We start from the raw sequence: 22,080 nt of genomic DNA, 5'->3' as shown, positions 1-22,080 counted from the left end.
GTGATGTATCACAATGCACCTCCATAGTTATACAGTACATTGCACCTCCATAGTTATATGGGAAACAGATCACTGGTCTCAAGGAGTACAGCCAAAATTTCGAGACTCTTAAATGAGGCTCCACAGGCTCTTTTTTGCACATTTGTACCTCCATAGCTATGCAGCACATCTCTACTCCATAGCTATGCAGCACATCTCTCCTCCATATCTTTGCAGCACATCTCTCCTCTATAGTGATGCAGCACATCACTCTTCCACTGTTACGTAGCATAGCAGAGTAGCAATGCAGCCTCCATAGTCATACAACATGTTATTCCTCCATCATAGTTATACAACATTATATTACTCGTAGTTACACAACATGTCATCCCCCCATAGTTATGCAGGACGTCACTAGATATGCAGCACATGACACCCTCGTACATGCAATAAAAGAATGGTTGATTGTCCTTCTAAAGAATGCCATTAAAACTGTAGATTATTTGTTAGTCTTATATAAGGCACTGAAGCTTGCTGGTTGCAGTATACCTAGGTGGCACTATGTGTCTGAACACTCTGGAACATAGCTTGAATAGTATTTATAAGGCTGGGTTCACACTGCGTTTTTGCAATACGTTTTTTTTTTTTTTTAAAAAAAGGATGAAAAACGGATTGCAAAAACGGATGCTGCTGTGTGTATTCGCTTTGATCTGTTTTTCCATTGACTTCCATTATACAAAAAACGGATCAAAATGGATCCCTTTTTTTTTGACGGACACAAAGACGTTGCTGACACTATTTTGTTTGTCCGTTAAAAAAAAACGCATCCGTTAAACGGATTGCAAAAACGCAGTGTGAACCCAGCCTAACTCTCTCTCACCTGTCACAGTTGACTTCACATGGGCCTCAGGACAGTGATGACCTCACATAGCCCCGTGGACAGTGCTTCACTCTGCTTTCCAGGACTTGTCATGGTCAGTAACTTAGATTGCAATTTTACAACATGACTTTCTGTAGGCAAATCAGTCTAGCACACATACAGGCTTAGTGCAGCCAACCTTCCACTACCCACACAGTGCCTTCATAACTTAGTTGTAGCTACCCCCGGGTATGAATCTAGAACCACGCAATATACCTTGGTCCTGCCTCGGACCTACTGGCTTAGGAGACTCACTCTATCCTCCTCTATGTCTTCACTACTCCAACCCACTACCCCCAAGTGGTAACTAATCTCTAGTGCTGAGTATTCATATCTTGAAGACATCTCTCATGTAATGGATCTCCCAAGAGCATAGCAGGCTCTTCTTTATATGCAGCACAAGCAGTGTCCTCCAGCTCATTGCCCCATCTTGTGATAAACAAGCCACTATGTCTTCTCAACCACCAATCTCCTTCGATGAACAAGCCCTGATAACATGTACCCACCTATAATGATGGTGCCATTTTTTATCCCATTGGTTTCTGGACTCCCATTTTCCTTGTGTATTATCTGGAGGTAAAAGGAAAAAACAATCAGAAAGATCACCAGTCAAAGATAGGTGGACTGTCCTATCCCACTGAATAGACCACTACCTCGAGATGATCCCTTGATCCCCACAAGTTGACCAAGAGAACCATCATAACAAGATGGAGACGTGACTTGATATAATGTACACATTACTGAGGAACCTGAAGACCTGAGGCGGGACAATCTACCATAGTCAACTGGAATTGAAACCAAGATTCATATAAGGCTAACCCTGTAAATGGATATAGATAAGGCTGCATCTCTACACCACCATATTTGATTGGATGGGTTGGCAACTAAGTAAGACCTGATAACTTTTCTGCTGATAACACTAAAAACTTTTGGACCATGCAGATTAAAGATATTTTGCAGGTGGACCAATCCAACTTTGAAACCTACTTTTATTGAAGAAATTGGAGTTCATAATCATCAGACCAGTGTTCTTTCAGCATAATTTATGCCTATGGCCAAGAGTCAAGTGTCTGGGTACCAGGTTAGGAAGGTTGCTGGCAGTGGACAACTCCTTGAAACAGAAGGAGGTCTACTATAGGATCCCTTCTTGAGTCTTAAAATGACTGCCATTAACAATAACATCATGTCTCATGGGGAGACCAGTATGATACGTGACACGGGCTTGTCTATACAGATAACCCATCTTTGGTTTGGGGTATAGGTTGGTGTTATAGCAGAGTCGTGTACTTGGCCTGAGGGGTTAATTTCAGCCCGTATCATAAATTCCTCCCGAGGAACAAAATAAGCCAAAATTAGATTAACATGCAGTAGCCATAGGCAGTAATGTATCCATCCCATCTCTGCGGCTCTCATTGTTCTCACATAGTACATGTGCATTAACTTACAGAAATCCAACATGATAAATGGCTGATCTTAAATTGACTTTGGGGAAACCTCTCTGGCAGGAGCTCGTTCTCGTCTTCTCGAGACCTGTCAACTCCAGGGAATATTTCAGCAGTTTGTGATTTCCAAGGTATGAAGGTTCCTGACAAACTACATGTGGAAATGAGGAGCTTGGACAGGAGGTTTAATCGGTGCAGTCTTGTGGATTAGTATAGTGGTAAACTCAATGGCTTTGAAGTGGGGAAACCATGTTGAATCCAGGGATATTTGCAACTGGTGACTTAGTTCAAATCGCTTTGTCTTTATGAGTTTGAAGTTGTAGAAAATAAATCACCTATTACCTGAGCAGACCAACTACCAAAGGGATTGCTTAACTGCTGGGGGAGGTGCTCAGTTACCAAAAGGACTGCTCAAGTGAAGGGGACTGCTTAGCTGTTGAGGGGACTTCTCATCTAGTGAGGGGACTGCTCAACTACTGAGGGACTGTTTAACTACTGAGAGGATTGCTCAAATGCTGGGGGGGCGGGGTTCATTTACCTAGAGGGGTGCTCAAGTGCTAAGGGGGCTGCTTATTTACTGATGGGACTGCTCAACTACCATAAGCACTATTCAACTACTGAAAGGACTGCTCAACTACTGAGGGGACTGTTTAAATACTAAGGGGACTTCTCAAATGTTGGGGGGGGGGGGGGGAGGCTGCTTATCTGCTGAGGGAACTACTCAACTACTGAGGGACTGCTAAACTACTAAGGAGACTGCTCAACTACTCAGGGGACTGCTTAAAGAGTCACTGTCTTTTTTTTTGTTTGTTTGTTTGTTTTGCAGAAATCAATAGTCCAGTCGATTTTAAGAAACTTTGCAATTGGGTTTATTAGGCAAATATACCATTATCTGCATTCAAAAAGACTTTCCCCAGGTCCCCCCCCTCCCTCCTCTCTCTTATCCACTGCAAATTATTATGAAATTGTGTCTTGTTGCATCAGACATGCCCTTGTCTGTTCTATGGAGAGGGGAGGGGGGAGCAGGAAGGAGTGAGATTAGTCGCCAGCAGAGAGCAGAGAAAAAAGGATTACACAGTGGGAGCTGTGTGAAAGCCTCTATTCAGAGATCAGAGAGGTCAGAGGAGATAGCCCAGTGATGTCGCTGTAAATTAACTCTTTGTTGTCCTGTTTTGGTGCCTTATCTCCCTCCACCCCTCCCCTCTCCATAGACAACCATGAAGACAGGGGGGAGAGCTTCAAACTACTTTCTCATGATAAAAATGCATTTTCGGCTAATAAACCCGATTACAAAGTTTCTTAAAATTGCCTGTACTGTTGATTTCTGAAAAAAAAAATTAAACAGTGACTTTAACTTAAAGGGGTACTCTGGAGACTCTGGAAATGTTTTTTTCTGATACATTGCTTTAAGAAAGTTAGATTACTTTGTTATATAACTTTGTTAAAATAAATGTATATATTTTTTTTAGCTATTATTCAATTTCTGTTGAGTGGCAGCAGTAAAGGGTGACACAGGCTCCTCTGCTGCCACCAACATTTCTGTCGGACTGCCTAAGTCCTGCAGTTCCTGATACTCTGATATGATCACGTGCTGCCGCACAGGGGACTGCCTAACTACTGCAGGGACTACTCCATTCCTGAGGGGGCTGCCTAACTACTGCTAGAACTACTCCACTACTACAGGGATTGCATAACTACTGTGGGAACTGCTCCACTACTGAGGGGACTACTTAACTACTACCTTCACTAGTGGAGAGACTGCTTAATTACTGAAGGGACCGCTCAGTTACTAAAGGAACTGTAAAACTCCCGTGTGGGCTGCCCAACTACCCAGGAGACTACTATTAAGGGGGCTGCTAAACTACTGCAGACTTTTCTCCACTACTCATGGGATCGTCCCATGCTAATTTTTTTTTGCAGGGTGGGTGGTAGTTTTTATCAGTACTATTCTGCACTTTTCAGTACTATTCTTTTTTTTGGGGGGGGGGGCAAAGTGTCCAAAAACAACCATCGATTGGCAGCTAAAAAAAGGAAGTGGCATATGGTTTCTATACACCTAGGTGCCACAGTTGCCACTAACCCTGACATTTAAGTGAATAAAGACCTGGGATCTAAGTTATCTCTGATTACATCCATGACTACAGCTCACTATATCCTTCCATGTAATTGGCTGAGTATTCTTCAATTCTATGGTAGTGCTAGATGGTAACAGGTCACAGGTGCGATACTCTGCACCATAGATACAGCTGTGACTTACCACTTTCTTCAGCTCAGAATTTGGCCTTTTCTTCCGACTCTTGTTCTTCAGTAAGTCCACCTCTTTAGACCTAAATATAAAGTAAAAAAAAAATTAAACTTCTATCATGCATTATAGAGGCAGCCATCTTGCCTAAACTTTTTAAGAAGCAATTAGTGACATGCTTTACGCCAAGCCTCATAGACACATTGAACATCTCCAAACCCTATTATTTGTATGGGACACATTTGTGAGCATGCTCTGTGGGCTCAATACACAGGGGACGGAGTCATGGAAGAACATATACTAGGAATGTGATATTTATCTATCTATCTATCTTTCTATCTATCTATCTATCTATCTATCTATCTATCTATCTAGAGTGTTGTGTTATGAATGGAACCTATAGGGGAAATATCTTCTCTTTATGGGGTTAGTGTCCCAAAATGTAACAATAGCATTATCTACTGATCACCCCATCACCTGAGGGGTTGTTCTCCGACTCTGCTTGTCAGGATACTAATTCCATAAGATACATTGCTGAGGCTTTGGGGACCTCACATACTGACCCTCGAATCCTCCGCAGCCATGAACATGAGGAGTAAGTTTGTTTTCATCAGTTTCTTACACAGAAGCCCCATCCAGTTATGTATCAGGCCTGGCAGATCTTCTCCGCTAATACACACCAGATGCCGCCAATTTCCTGGACCTGAAGGCTGGACTTACAGGATCAGCATGCTGGAAATCCCACAGGATGCTTTACAGTTTAACTATTTATTAATCAGGTTGGCCGACTACATTGTAGTTATAGAGATGGGGGACGATCAATATGGCCGCCATGCCAGCTCTTGTTGTCATCCAGCTTTTCTTCGAGTACTGATGGACAAATCTGCTTACTGCACCATGCCTAGTTCTGGACATAAGGGGGCAGCACATGAGACAGGCCTTGTCCAGGACTCTCAGGTCCTGCCGCAGGTGTTACAGTGAATCAGGCTGGGCTTTCTTGAGGCCACTGGGTAAAAAAAGTGGAGGACCCTGCCTGGCCTTCCGGGTGTTTGGCCAGAGCTACCATGATACATAGGCTTCACAACTCATAAAAATATACTACATACACTGCATACAATACACTTTACTCACACTTTATACACACACTTAATAAACACTACGGGAGATTTATCAAACATGGTGTAAAGTGAAACTGGCTCAGTTGCCCCTAGCAACCAATCAGATTCCACTTTTCATTTTCCAAAGAGTCTGTGAGGAATGAAAGGTGGAATCTGATTGGTTGCTAGGGGCAACTGAGACAGTTTCACTTTACACCATGTTTGATAAATCTCCCCTTACATATACTGTACACACACTACACACATATACTACATACATTGTACACACTACACAAATACACTATATACACTGTACATATGCTTCACACTACACACAAACACTACATACACTATACACACACTACACACATACACTACATACACTATACACACACTACACACATACATTGTACACAAACTACACATATAAACTACATACACTGTACACACTACACACATGCACTACATATACTGTACACACAACACATATACACTGCACATACATATACTAAATGCACTACACATACACTATATACACTGTGCACACACTACACACATAGGCTAGGTTCACACAACATCTTTTTTTGGCCATCTTTTTGGACGCCCATCATTTTTACCTCAAAATGACCGCTGTTGAACGGCCAAAAAAAGACATTGTGTGAACCTAGCCATACTCTACATACACTGTACATACATTAGACAAATACACTACATACACTGTACATACACATATTACATGCACTACACTACATACACTGTACACATACACTACATACATGCACTGTACATACACTACACATATACACTGCACACACATACTACATATGGCATATACACATATGATATATACTCCATGTATATACTATACACTGAATGCACACTACCCACACTATATACACTGTACATACACTGCACACACACTATATACACTGCACACACATACTACGTATGGCATATACACATATGATATATACTCCATGTATATACTATACTCTGAATGCACACTACACACACCATGAACACACACCACACACCACATGTGTACATATGCACACACTGCTCACGCAGTAGATACACTATATAAACACTGCACATACAGATATTACACAAAATGTACATGCACTGCATACACTATACATACCCTACACACTGAATGCAGGGGGGGGGGGGGAGATGTATCAAGGGGTGTAAAATATACACTGGTGTGAACTGCCCACAGCAACCAATCACAGCTCTGCTTTCAGCTCTGGTAAAATCATAGAGGAGCTGTGATTTGTTTCTGTGGGCAGCTTACACCATAAATCTGGGCCAAAGTATCCACTATGCACGCACAAACTACACAGCACAAACTACACACATACACACCACAACCCCCCTCTGCTCCTCTGCCGGCAGTATTGCTGATGTCACCCAAGTTCTGGCTACTCTCTCAGTTTTATGTAAAACCACTTTTCCCCCCAAAAAATGTAAAATTCCCTATGTGCCTCCTGTATAATCCAGCTCTACCCAGGAGAGGTATCACAGCCGGAAGCTGCACAACCTCCTGTCTACCAGCTGAATTATCATCTGGCTGCATTTGTGATCCTAAATGCGGGAACACAACCTAAATAAGATAGGTCGCCCATTCACACCTGACAGGAATTCTGCATGGCTATTGGTGACCACATGGGGGCGCTGGTTTTAGAGACTTTCAGGACCTATGTGAAAACCTGATGTAGTTTTAGGGTATGTGTCCAGCTACTTTATATACTGCAGACAGGGGCAGATTAACTTTACCATAGGCTCACTAAGGTTTACTAAGCCTGGGCCCCCCAAACTTCTTTAATGGTGCGTTCACACCTACAGGATCTGCAGCTGATTTTCTGCAGCAGATTTCAGTTAAATAACTGAACACAGCATCAGATTTGATGCTGTGTTCAGTTATTTAACTGAAATCTGCTGCAGAAAATCAGCTGCAGATCCTGTAGGTGTGAACGCACCCTAACTATGGCAGCACAAGCGTGGTGTTCATAGTACAGGATAAATAATGTCAGTGGAAAATCACTGTAAAAAGCAGCATTTTTTTTGCAAATTATGGCAGAATTGTAGCCAGAAGACAATACACACCTAAACTAAAAGTCTGTTTTGGTGGCCATGGGCCCCCCAGGAGCTCAGGGCCCCGGGCTACCGCCCGAAACAGACCTATTATAATCCGCTGCTGACTGCAGATGTTATCACTGACTGCAACACGTGTGATACATGTCAACACACACTTACTAATAATAGATAGATAGATAGATAGATAGATAGATAGATAGATAGATGATTGATAGATGATTGATAGATAGATAGATAGATAGATAGATAGATAGATAGATAGATGATTGATTGATAGATAGATAATAGATAGATAGGAGATAGATAGATAGATAGATAGATAGATAGATAGATAGATAGATAGATAGATAGATAGGGTGCGTTTACACAGAAAGATTTATCTGACAGATTTTGGAAGCCAAAGACAGGAATGGATTTGAAAAGAGGAGAAATAACAGTCTTTCCTTTATGACCTGATACCTGTTTATAGTCTGTTCCTGGTTTTGGCTTCAAAGATCTGTCAGATAAATCTGTCTGTGTAAATGCACCAATAGATAGATAGATAGGAGATAGATAGATATCAGTCTTTTGAATCTCTGAGCAGCACTACTATGTTGCAATAAATCACATTATTTGATATACGAATTGGAGTGCTGTGGGCGATCCTTTGGAATAGATAGATAGATAGATAGATAGATAGATAGATAGATAGATAAGAGATATATAGATAGATAGATAGAAAGATAGATAGATAGATAGATAGATAGATAGATAGATAGATAGATAAGAGATAGGGTGCGTTTACACTGAAAGATATATCTGACAGATTTTGGAAGCCAAAGCCAGGAATGGATTTGAAAAGAGGATGGATCCCAGTCTTTTCTTTATGACCTGTTCCCTGTTTATAGTCTGTTCCTGGTTTTGGCTTCAAAGATCTGTCAGATAAATCTGTCTGTATAAACGCACCAATAGGTAGATTGATAGGAGAGAGGTAGATAGATAAGAGATAAGTAGATTGATAGGAGAGAGGTAGATAGATAGATAGATAGATAGGAGATAGATAGACAGACAGATATTGATAATAAATATTAATAAATTGTACAGATAACATTCTCATTGGTTCTGTATATCCTACTTCTTGCAGAAGCTGCAGGCCAGTATTGCTGAGATCAGGGTCACATTCACCAGGAGGAGAAGCAGGGTGGCTGTGCTGCCTTTTCCATAGATGTAATAAGAGAGTTGGTCTGTAGAGGGAGCCATGGAACCACTAACCAGAGGTTTTCTGCAGATAAGATATAACATAGTCAGAACAGAGGGCTTCACAGTATACAGCGCTATACTGGTGATCTGGATCTGCTGTGTGCGGTAATGTCAGTGTGCTCAGCTGCACATAGAGGACAACTGTACAGCCTGGAGGTTATATAATATACATTGTATCCACAATGCATTTATATAGCCCCCGGCATATGCTACGGCACAGTACATGTGGTCATTGATTATATCAGTCTATGTCTCTATTGAGGCAAGAATAGATTATTTCCATTCCTCACCAGCAAGCAGAGATCCTGACCATGGTGAGGAGCTAAAACATGAAGTATATTCCGCTGCTCAGATCATGTTCCAGCCTTCAATCTAATTTCCCCACAGATGGCTCAGACATATGTCATATGGCGGTATATGTCGCCCATGGGCATCCAAGTTTAAAAAAAAAAAAAAAAGGATACAGTACAAAATAAATTTTTTACAGTGTAGAATAGTGCAGTCAATGCTATTTTTCTATGTGTTATATAAAAAGTATACCGCCATATACCTTGACAGATGTACGCTATGTACGCTGTGCCGAGACCCTCCAAAGGTCACGGGCCGTTCCTACAGTCCCAGTGGACGCAGTTCAGACTCGCCAGTTATCGGTTCATCGGACCACCATAGAGCGGCCTCATTTTTCATGTCTCTTAGTGACCTCAGGATAACATCCAGGGAGGAACGTCTCACAATGGTTTTATGAACCTTTCATTATAAATTCCTGCTGGGGTCCGGGGTCACCACCAGACTGTTATATCATTTATATCCCCATATCTGGCGGTATATTTGTCTCAGTTATCTGGATCTCTCCCCCTGAGACCCCCATCGATGAGCAGTCAAAGGAGCAAACATTGGTGGCCCATGCTAAGGCTTTAACTAAGCAAGGTATGGCGACATTCATTTACAGGGATATATGCTGTTTTTCCTAATCTTCCTGGTGCAGGGATTGCCCTGGAATCTTTAGGGGCTTCAACCACCCCTATTGCCACCATGTGTAGAGGCCCCAATATGGCTGAGCACCTTCAGGGTAATCCGCGTCTTCACTGAGAGTGGTATATGAGCACCATGTGGCAGTACTATATGGATACTATATATATCATTGGACACTATGTAACACTCATATATTGATGCAATTTGTCAATGATTTATTCCTGCTATATGGCAGTGTTTTATGGGCACTTCATCAATGATAAAGTATTACTATATGGCGCTAATTTATGGCACTAGCAGATGGTTATTGGGAACCTCACAAGGGCCTGGACATGTTTTGGAGCAGGGAGGCCTTGTGTGCCCTGCAGGATTTGTGGTCCTAGCTCTCTTCAGCTCATTGACCATTTCCTCTCGTGTAGTTTTGGGCTGATTCCTGACCTTTTTCATAATCATCCTCACCCCACGCAGGGGCGTAACTAGAAATGGCTGGGCCCCACAGCAAACTTTTGATTGGGCCCCCCCCCCCTCCTCGACCAACCACTATGCCATCAACACACCCAGCTCTACACAGGTTCTATACACCATATAAATTACACTGCAGTTATATTAAGTGACTCACAGGGGACGCCTTCTCTCATTAGAGTTGTTTCCTTTTCATTTTCTTCTCCATCTGTCCTGGGCCATTATAAGAACTCCGAGCCACGAATCCACAGAATCTGCCAGACAGACAAATTAGGCTCTGTGTAGACAGCTTATAGATTGCCCCTTGTTCAGTCCTCCATATAGATGGCCCCATGTGCATCTACTATAGTAGAGATCCCCCTCTGTGTAATCCATTTATAGTAGATGACACCCTCTGTGCATCACCTATATCAGAGGTAGGGAATCTCTGCTCTCCAGCTTCTGCAAAACTACAACTCCCATCATGTATGGACAGTCAAAAATAAAGCTGTAGTTTTGCAATAGCTGGAGAGCCAAGGTTCCCTATCCCTGCCCTACAGTATATGGTCCCCTCTGTGTAGTCCTCTTAGATGACCCCTCTGTGTCAACCCCCCCAGTGTAGTTCCCCTTATAGATGCCCCCTAGTCCCTTTCATAAATGGCCCCTCTGTGTAGTTCCCCTTTTAGATGGCCCACATTCCCCATAAAAGTAGCCCCCAGTGTTGTCCATCCCCGTCCCGCATATAGGTAGCCCCCAGTGTTGTCCATCCCCGTCCCGCATATAGGTAGCCCCCAGTGTTGTCCATCCCCCATATAGGTAGCCCCCAGTGTTGTGCATTCCCATCCCCCATATAGCCCCCAGTATTGTGCATCCCCCCCATATAGCCCCCAGTATTGTGCATCCCCCATATAGCCCCCAGTATTGTGCATCCCCCCATATAGCCCCCAGTATTGTGCATCCCCCATATAGCCCCCAGTATTGTGCATCCCCCATGTAGCCCCCAGTGTTGTCCATCCTTAGCCCCCAGTGTTGTCTATCCTTAGCCCCCAGTATTGTGCATCCCCTTACCCACATAGCCCCCAGTATTGTGCATCCCCTTCCCCACATAGCCCCCAGTATTGTGCATCCCCTTCCCCACATAGCCCCCAGTATTGTGCATCCCCTCCCCCACATAGCTCCCAGTATTGTGCATCCCCTTCCCCACATAGCCCCCAGTATTGTGCATCCCCTTCCCCACATAGCCCCCAGTATTGTGCATCCCCTCCCCCACATAGCCCCCAGTATTGTGCATCCCCTTCCCCACATAGCCCCCAGTATTGTGCATCCCCTCCCCCACATAGCCCCCAGTATTGTGCATCCCCTTCCCCACATAGCCCCCAGTATTGTGCATCCCCTTCCCCACATAGCCCCCAGTATTGTGCATCCCCTTCCCCACATAGCCCCCAGTATTGTGCATCCCCTTCCCCACATAGCCCCCAGTATTGTGCATCCCCTTCCCCACATAGCCCCCAGTATTGTGCATCCCCTTCCCCACATAGCCCCCAGTATTGTGCATCCCCTTCCCCACATAGCCCCCAGTATTGTGCATCCCCTTCCCCACATAGCCCCCAGTATTGTGCATCCCCTTCCCCACATAGCCCGCAGTGTTGTGCATCCCCTTCCCCACATAGCCCGCAGTGTTGTGCATCCCCTTCCCCACATAGCCCCCAGTATTGTGCATCCCCTTCCCCACATAGCCCCCAGTATTGTGCATCCCCTTCCCCACATAGCCCCCAGTATTGTGCATCCCCTTCCCCACATAGCCCGCAGTGTTGTGCATCCCCTTCCCCACATAGCCCGCAGTGTTGTGCATCCCCTTCCCCACATAGCCCCCAGTATTGTGCATCCCCTTCCCCACATAGCCCGCAGTGTTGCCCCTCTGATTAAAAAAACAAACACATAACTCACCTAACCCCACGCTCCCCCGTCGGTCGCCGGTCTCCTCTTCTCTCTGCCTCCGCCCGATGAGCAGCCCTCTGGTGAAGTCCCGGCAGCGTCATCGCTGAGCGCTCAGTGTGCGCCGCGGCGGCTGGGACTTCCGGTTTGTGTTCTTAGTACCGGAAGTCCCAGCCGCGGCGGCGCACACTGAGCGCTCAGCGATGACGCTGCCAGGACTTCACCAAAGAGCTGCTCATTGGGTGGGACACTCTTGTGATCGCAAGCAGAATGCTTGCTTGCGGTCACAAGAATGATTGACAGGGCGGGAAGCCTATGGCTTCTCGCGCTGTCAGTCAGAACACTGAACACCCGGGAGGCCCGCTCGGCCGCCGGGTGTTGCAAGCGGTCATCTTCGGGGGGCCAAGGCCACGGGCCCCCTGATGTTAGGGGCCCCGTAGCAGCCGCTACGGCTGCTACGGCGGTAGTTCTGCCCCTGACCCCACGAACTGAGATCTTGTATGGAGCCCCAGACTGAGGAGTATTGACCGTCATCCTGTGTTTCTTTAATTTTCTAATCATTGCGCCAACAGTTGTTGACTACTCACTAAGCTGCTTGCCTATTGTCTTGTAGCCCATCCCAGCCTTGTGCAGATCCACAATTTTGTCCCTGGTGTCATTAGACAGCTCTTTGGTCTTGGCCATGGTGGAGAGGTTGGAGTGTGTTTTTTTACAGATAACAAGGTCAAATAGGTGCCATATTTTTTGTTTTATAAGATGCGCTTTTTAGAAAGAAAATATCTTGCTAAAAAGTGCCTGTGTCTTATACCACCCTGAATGCTGCCCTTATGGTTGGGCACAGTGCTGGTTCAGTGCTGTGCCCGACGGCTGAGATTGTCCTCTCCCTGCTCCTGCCGATAAGAGAGATGAGTGCCCTGCAGGATTGGAATGTGGAGGTGATATGCATCATCTCCAGATTCCTGCATGTAGGAGCCCCATAAGACCTTAAAGGGGTTGTCCAGTAAAATTCTTTTCTTTCTAATCAACTAATATCAGAAATGTATATTGATTTGTAATTTACTTCTATTAAAAAAATCTAAAGTCTTCCCATACTTATTAGCTGCTGTATGCCCTGCAGGAAATGTTTTATTTTCATTCAGACACAGTGCTCTCTGCTGACATCTCTGGCCGAGACAGGAATTGCCCAGAGCAGGAGAGGTTTTCTATGGGGATTCATAGAAAACCGAGACAATAGTTCCTGTCTCGGCCAGAGATGTCAGCAGAGAGCCCTGTGTCAGACTGAAAATAAAACATTTCCTGCATGACATACAGCAGCTAATAAGTATGGAAAGACTTGAGATTTTTAATAGAAGTAAATTGCAAATCTATATAACTTTCTGACACCAGATGATTTGAAAGAAAAAGAGTTTTGCTGGACAACCCCTTTAACAAAAACAGGAGCTGAAGGACCTGCAGGACCTTCAGTGATGTCACAGTCACATGATTAGTTACATGCTTAGAGATGGGCTCCCTATATATACTGTAAGTAGGGACAATCTGTATTAAATGTGTGTGTGTGTGTCTGACTGTATGTAGCAGAGCTGTGTTTATCTGTTTTGATGTAGTAGAGCTGGGTGTGTATGATGTAGCAGCACGTGTGTGTGTTTTTATGTAGCAAAGCTTAGTGTGTATGATGTAGCAGAGCTGGGTGTTTATAATATAACAGAGCTGTGTGTGTTTCGATGTAGCAGAGTTGAGTGTATATGATGCAGCAGAGTTGTGTATGTGTCCATATAATGTACTGTCATGGAGAGTGTTAAAGTGACCCATTTTAACCCTTGACCACTAGGGAAGTTTATTAACATAAATGTTTTTCCTGTATTCAGTTGTCTAAACTAGTGGTGCGTCCTACAGTCAGGTGCCTCTTATAAAGGGTAAAATACCGTAATATAGGTAATAAGTACATACAGGAGGAGCCTCTTACTGATCTATCAGGTAATACTTATTATATGCAATATGTATTGACAATATCTGGCAATGGGATCAATGTAAAAGCACTATATGGCGCTGACATCTGCGCATTATATGGCGCTAATATGTATGAATATGATACAGGAATGATGACTCTGCTGTGGCAACACAATATGGCAACAATACGTATGAACAGGCAATTATATGTGAGCACTATATGACTGATATACTGGTACTGATGTGTGGACACAAAATGGCGATGATATAAAGTATGATCTGTATAAAGCACTGATATATTGGCACTACATGGCACTGATCAGCATGGATATTATATGGCAATGGTATCTAGACACAATACGACTTATGGGCAATTGTATACAGGCACTCTCTGGCACTGATATAAGGGCACTATATGAAACTAATATATGGGCACTGTAAGTATTGACAGTATACAGTATTTATATAGTGCACTAATATGTATGGCAATGATAATTGGGCACTCTATGGCAATAATATATGGGCACAGGTACATATACAGATATAAGATACAGGCAGATGATAGAGGATGTCATTCTATACCAACAATGGAGACTCATCTGCCAGTCAGGGGGGAGCTGCGTGGTGACCTGTATGGACTGGATATTATAAAGGGCTTTCTTACTATCCCCCGGCACCACACACTATATGTATCGGGGGAACCCCCACCCCATGGGGATTTCCTTACTGTCCCTTATCAGCACCAACGGCAAAACCAAAATTCGGTACATTTTCTCCTCAGATTTCATCGTTCTCTTCCTTGTTTGAGTCGGACATAGAGGTCATGCTCGCCGGGCGAGTTTTACATGTTGGCAAACTGGGCAACAGCCTAGGGCTCCTGTTTCCTAGGAGGACCTGAGCACTACACCCAGGATACACAGTCATAAACCTTCTATTCAATAGCGGTCCTGCAATCTATGGGGAATAAGTAGACTGATGTAAGCATGCTATATGCTACTTGCTCTCAACTGGTAAGGGTTAACCCATGATTTTGTGTGTGAACGGCTCCCACCCCCCACACGAAATCATGGGTGAGCCTTTACCAGTTTAGTGCAAGTAGCATATAGCATAGTTACATCAGTGTACTTATTCCCCATAGATTGCAGGAACGCTATTTAATAGTAGATTTACGATTGTGTATCCTGGGTGACTATGATTGATTTTATTTAACACTTTGTTTCGTGGGCAGGATGCAATAGCTGTATACTAGGGGGGAGATTTATCAAACTGGTGTAAAGTAGAATTGGCCCAGTTGCCCCTAGCAACCAATCAGATTCCACCTTTCATTTTCCAAAGAGTCTGTGAGGAATGAAAGGTGGAATCTGATTGGTTGCTAGGGGCAACTGGGCCCCCTAGGTGCTGGATGCCCATGGTGCTTGTGAGTGACGGTATCCTGTCCACATAGGGTTTTCATTTTTGCACAGTTATTTTGGAAAAAACTTTATAAGTGATTTAATAAAATATATTTTATGGATATTTTGTGCCCATATTTTTTTTGTATACACCTCCTGCAGTACAGCTGGATTTTTAGTGCATTCTGCAAATTCTCAGAGTTTTTAAGGACACTAAGAAGAAACATCACATACTGTGCCACCTGGTGTAGAAATAATACAAATGCAACTATGGCGGTATATGATGTCACCAACTGAACAACCCATCAATATGTCCACAGCAAGAAACCCCCATAACAGTGTCATCCACAGATCCCCAATAACAGTGAAATATACAGATCCCCCATAACAGTGTCATCTACAGATCCCCCATAACAGTGTCATCTACAGATCCCCCATAACAGTGTCATCTACAGATCCCTCATAATAGTGTCATCTACACATCCCCCATAACAGTGCCATGTCTAGATCCTCCACAATAGTGTAATCTCTAGATGCTCCATAACAGTGTCATCTACAAATCCCTCATAATAGCGTCATCCACAGATCCCCCATTACAGTGTCATTTACAGATCCTTCACAACATTGTCATCTACACATCCCCCATAACAGTGTCATCTCTGGATTCTCCATAATAGTGTCACCTTTAGATCTTCCATAACAGTGTCATCTTCACATCCCCCATAACAGTGTCATCTACAGATCCCCCATAACAGTGTCATCTACACATCCCTCATAACAGTGTCATCTACAGATCCCCCATAACAGTGTCATCTACACATCCCCCATAACAACGTCATCTACTCATCCCCCGTAACAGTGTCATCTACAGATCCCCCATAACAGTGTCATCTACACATCCCCCATAACAGTGTCATCCACAGATCCCCCATAACAGTGTCATCTACACATCCCCCATAACAGTGTCATCTACACATCCCCCATAACAGTGTCATCTACACATCCCCCGTAACAGTGTCATCTACAGATCCCCCATAACAGTGTCATCTACAGATCCCCCATAACAGTGTCATCTACAGATCCCCCATAACAGTGTCATCTACAGATCCCTCATAATAGTGTCATCTACACATCCCCCATAACAGTGTCATCTACACATCCCCCATAATAGTGTAATCTACACATCCCCCATAACAGTGTCATCTACACATCCCCCATAACAGCGTCATCTACTCATCCCCCGTAACAGTGTCATCTACAGATCCCCATAACAGTGTCATCTACACATCCCCCCATAACAGTGTCATCTACACATCCCCCATAACAGTGTCATCTACACATCCCCCCATAACAGTGTCATCTACACATCCCCCATAACAGTGTCATCTACAGATCCCCATAACAGTGTCATCTACACATCCCCCCATAACAGTGTCATTGACACATCCCCCATAACAGTATCATCTACACATCCCCCATAACAGTGTCATCTACACATCCCCCATAACAGTGTCATTGACACATCCCCCATAACAGTATCATCTACACATCCCCCATAACAGTGTCATCTACACATCCCCCATAACAGTGTCATTGACACATCCCCCATAACAGTGTCATCTACACATCCCCCATAACAGTGTCATCAACACATCCCCCATAACAGTGTCATCTACACATCCCCCATAACAGTGTCATTGACACATCCCCCATAACAGTGTCATCTACACATCCCCCATAACAGTGTCATCTACACATCCCCCCATAACAGTGTCATCTACAGATTCTCTATAACAGTGTCATCTACAGATCCTCTATAAGGGCCCTATTCCACCGGACGATTATCGTTCGCATAATCGTTTACAATCTCAAACGACCGCTATTGCGAAAGACCTGAAAACGTTCACTCATTTCCATGGAACGATAACCGTTACTTATGATCGTATTTGCGATAGTTTTTTCTTCGCTATTTCTTCGCTATTGCGTTCGCATCTACTGCAAACGACCGAACGACGTCTTATTCAATGCGAACGATTTGCGAACGTTTTGCGAACGAGCAACGATAAAAATAGGTCCAGGTCTTATAAAGCGATCAACAATTTCTCGTTCGGTCATTAGTCCTTAACTACATTTCAACCGAACGATTATCGTTTAGATTCGAATGATTTAACAATAATCTGAACGATAATCGTCCGGTGGAATAGGGCCCTTACAGTGTCATCTATAATGACTTTAATAACATGTTTCAGTGTCTGCGTTGTGTTGGTGTCACATGCTGTTGTGTCCTGGGGCTGATGATGTAACGGTGGGCAGTGATCCCTGTATACAGGTGGAGGAGGATTGTGTGTGGTAACTTTCCCTTTCCTTATGATACCTCATGTGCAGTGTGTACAGGCTCCTCTCCTCTCACTGACAGCAAGTATCTGCCATAACACTACAGGATGGGAGGATAGTGATGACTATGAATCTCTATGTGTCACAGCTTCTGGATGACTCTGCCTTGTACTGCATGCAAAACTGTGGGCCATCTGCCCCACCAAAGTACTGACCCCAGACCACCTAACTAAATACAGATCCTCCAGAGCCCCCAAAATGAATCAGACCCCAAACTAGACTCCCCCATAATACAGACCCTAGACCCCCATTAGATAGAACCCAGACCCCCATAAGACAGACCCCAGAACAGACCCCCTATAATGCAGACTCCATACCAGACTCCCCCTTAATACAGACCCCATTCCAGACTCCCCATGATACAAAGCCCAGACCTGACCCCCATAATACAGACCCCATACCAGACTGCCCCTTAATACAGACCCCAGGCTAAGCCCCCCATAATACAGACCCCATACCAGACTCCCCCTTAGTACAGACCCCAGGCTAAGCCCCCCCCATAATACAGACCCCAGACCAGACCCCCCCATGATACAAAGCCCAGACCTGACCCCTATAATACAGACCTCAAGCCATCCCCCATAATACAGACCCCAGATAAGACCCTCCATAATACAGACCCCAGACCAGACTCCCCATCCATTGTATTTCAAACCAAGACCACACTTCCCCTTATTACAGACCCCAGACCAGACCCCCTCCATAATACAGACCCCAGATCCCCCATAATACCAACCCTAGACCACTCTCCATAATACAGACCTCACACTAGAATCCTATATCATAGACCCCCAGACCCCCCCCCCCAATACAAACCCCAGACCACATTCCCCCTTATTACAGACACCAGACCCCCATAATCCTCACCAAGCTCCCACTAATACAGATCCCAGAACAGACTTCCCTTTACACACTGCAGACAAGACCCCCTATACATGCAAATCCCAGACTATCCCTTAATAGAGACCCCAGACCAGACTGTCCCCCTAATAGGGGATAATAGACCAGACTCTGGGTCTAGTGGCATCGCTTTAGGGGTGCAGGATGAGCAGGTGCACCACATCCCTGGTGCCTAATGGGGCCCATAGGCTTTTCTACCACATAAGGAGACCCCGGTATCATTGGCGGTACATGGTGGGTCCCGGACCCTGTTACAGATCCTGCACTGAGGCTCCTCGGTTCCTGCCTGTATTGTACATTACAGGAGTGTTCTGTAATCCGGTCCGTCCTGTTATACATGTCTCTCGAGCGGACTGTCCCCACCAGTCCCTCATTGCGCACACATAACTCTGCTACACCGCTCCAGAGATTGGTGGCTGACTGTATCACCGACTGCTATGCAGCAAGGACAGGAACCTCCGGTCCTCCACCGAAACTACAATTCCCATCATGCCTGGACAGCCACAGATCTGATGACCTGCTTGGGGGGGGTCATCGTCAGGTCATAACAAGGAAACCTAAATGTGTCCATAGTACAGTAGTGTGACCCCAGCTGCCCTAATCCTTCATCTAGCTGAGGGGCATCCATTGTAGTCCAGACTCTGGGCTCCTGCTGGTTGTTACAATGTGTCGGTGCAGGTGACATCTATCAGACTGTTCATCTATAGTGGATTCAATTGACACAAAAATACAGCGATAAGAATAGATCAGAGCAGGACCTGGGGTAGAAAGCAAACCCCATAGACTATAGATCACTTTTGGCTAATTCTACTCTGACGAGGAGGCTACTAACCATCACTGACTATAACAGGGTAAAGCGACCACCAACCTGCCCCCCACAGCCCCCAGTACCCCATCCTCTTTTCTTCTATGTCTCTGTGTCACTCATCTGATCTGTCAATCATTTCTTCATGCCTTATTGCTATAGATATTGCCTGCAGTGACCGCCCCTCTGCCCGGAGAAGCTGCAGGTCTAGGCCTAAAAACTGCCTGGGCCCCACTGCCTAGGCCCCACTGACCTGGAGCGGTGCGGTGCCTGGTCCTCTGCCCGGGTCCACACAGGTGGTGGCTCGCCGCACACAGGTCCCCCAGCTTCTTAGCACATCTGCTCCCGCACTCACCTGGCTCAGGTAACCTTTGCTCGTGATTTTCCCTTCTCTTCCTCATTCCGTGTGACTGACAGCTCACACATTACCTGACAATGCAGAAGCCTCCGAGCCAAGAGGAAACGCAGCCGGTGCACCCTGCACTATTATCTGAACAATTAAGCCATTTAAAGGGGTACTCCAGCTATTTTTTTATATAGATTTGTAATTTACATCTATTAAAAAAAAAAAATCTCCAGTCTTCCAGTATTTATCAGCTGCTGTATGTCCTGCAGAAAGTGATTCTTTCCAGTCTGCTGCCACCTCTGTCCATGTCAGGAACTGAAAAATAATACATCAATTCCTGCAGGACATACAGCAGCTGATAAGTGCTGGGAGGCTGGAGATTTTTAAAAAGAAGTAAATTACAAATCCCTGGCACTTTCTGACATCAGTTGATTTGAAAGAAAAAAAATTGCTGGAGTTCCCCTTTTAGGCAATGTTCACACAATGTAAAAATAAAGACAAATCGGGGCCATCTTTTGGATAATGATGATGATAATCGTTATTGCGATCGTTACTATGATCGTTATTGCGATCATTACTATGATCGTTTATTCCTTCTGATCCCAGCAAAACAATGAACAATGTGCAATAACACTGAACAATTAGTGAACAAATGCGGAACTTGAGCGAACGAATGTGGAATTACAGCGAACGATTAACAACAATTTTAGGTTCAGATCTAAATCAACGATCAACGGCATACGAACGATTTTTTGATTGTTGCCTGCAATTACACAGAACGATTATTGTTTAAATTCTAACAATATAACGATTTTTTGCACGATAACCGTCCCTTGTAATAGGGCCCTAAGGGTGGGTTCACACATAACGAAATTGCAGCAGATACCGGTACTGTCAGTTTGAATAGAATTACATACTCGCAGCGGAGTATTTCATCCTGCTGCGAGTATATAAGGACCCTATTACACGGGACGATTATCGTGCGAAAAAACGTTATAGCGTTCAAATTTAAACAATAATCGTTCTGTGTAATTGCAACCAACGATCGAAAAATCGTTCGTATGTTGTTAATCTAAATCTGAACCTAAAATTATCGCTAATCGTTCGCTGTAATTCCACATTCGTTCGCTGTAGTTCCGCATTTGTTCACTAATCGTTCAGTGTAATTGCACATTGCCCATTGTTTTGCTGGGATCAGAAGAAATAAACGATCATAGTACTGATCGTATCTAACGACCATCGTTCAGTGTAATATGGTGAACGATTTCAGGTTAACGATAAACAACCCCGTTTGCGACCACTTATCGTTAGTCGTTAATCGTTAAAAACCGATCCGTGTTATAGGACCCTAAACGCTGCCCCCCTTAACCCACCTGGTAAATACATTACCAGCCCGCAATTCGCCCTGCTTCTGTTGCTCCCGGCTCCCTGATGTCCCACTCATCCAATCAGTGCATTGTCCTGCCGCAGCTACTGATTGGCTGAGCGGGACATCAGGAGCCACAGAAGCAGGGTGGAGAGCGGAACGGGTAATATATTCACTGGGGAGGGGCGTTTACATACAGCGGGAAGAAAATTCCGCTGGGAGTATGTAATCACACAGTACAGGAATGGCAGCAATTTCTGCTGTGGACTCGCAGCCTCAAATCCGCTGCAATTCCGTCATGTGTGAGCCTGTAATATCCTTATAATAGTCACATAGTAGAGGAGCCATAGTATAAAGAAACTGTCCAGAGCAGCAGCAAATCCCCATAGAAAACCTCTCCTGCTCTGGACAGTTCCTGACATGGACAGAGGTGGCAGCAGAGAGCACTGTGTCAGACTGGAAATAATACACCACTTCCTGCAGTACATACAGCAGCTGATAAGTACTGGAAGACTGGAGATTTTTAAATGGAATTAAATTACAAATTTATATAACTTCCTGAAACCAG

At 44.5% G+C, this 22,080-nt stretch overlaps 1 protein-coding gene across 3 annotated transcripts in view; it reads right to left on the bottom strand.

The window, feature by feature from the left end:
• Positions 1-20,244, bottom strand: part of LOC138795973 (uncharacterized) — a 37,537-nt gene extending 17,293 nt beyond the window's left edge. Inside the window, exons 1-4 of one of the 3 annotated variants that reach the window (XM_069975772.1) lie at positions 20,156-20,244; positions 8,891-9,037; positions 4,598-4,667; positions 1,405-1,468 (exon numbers count right to left, since the gene is read on the bottom strand). In XM_069975772.1, the coding sequence (XP_069831873.1) occupies positions 1,405-1,468; positions 4,598-4,667; positions 8,891-9,015 (259 nt within the window). In that variant the 5' untranslated portion in view covers positions 9,016-9,037; positions 20,156-20,244. The other 2 variants (XM_069975771.1, XM_069975773.1) reach the window with 2 other exon arrangements.
• Positions 20,245-22,080: the final 1,836 nt, after the last annotated feature.

The sequence above is a fragment of the Dendropsophus ebraccatus genome, chromosome 6 (assembly GCF_027789765.1).
Source record: "Dendropsophus ebraccatus isolate aDenEbr1 chromosome 6, aDenEbr1.pat, whole genome shotgun sequence".
Taxonomy (NCBI): domain Eukaryota; kingdom Metazoa; phylum Chordata; class Amphibia; order Anura; family Hylidae; genus Dendropsophus; species Dendropsophus ebraccatus.
Note: the sequence above shows the minus strand (reverse complement) of the source record. Positions and strands in the feature narration are given on the sequence as shown.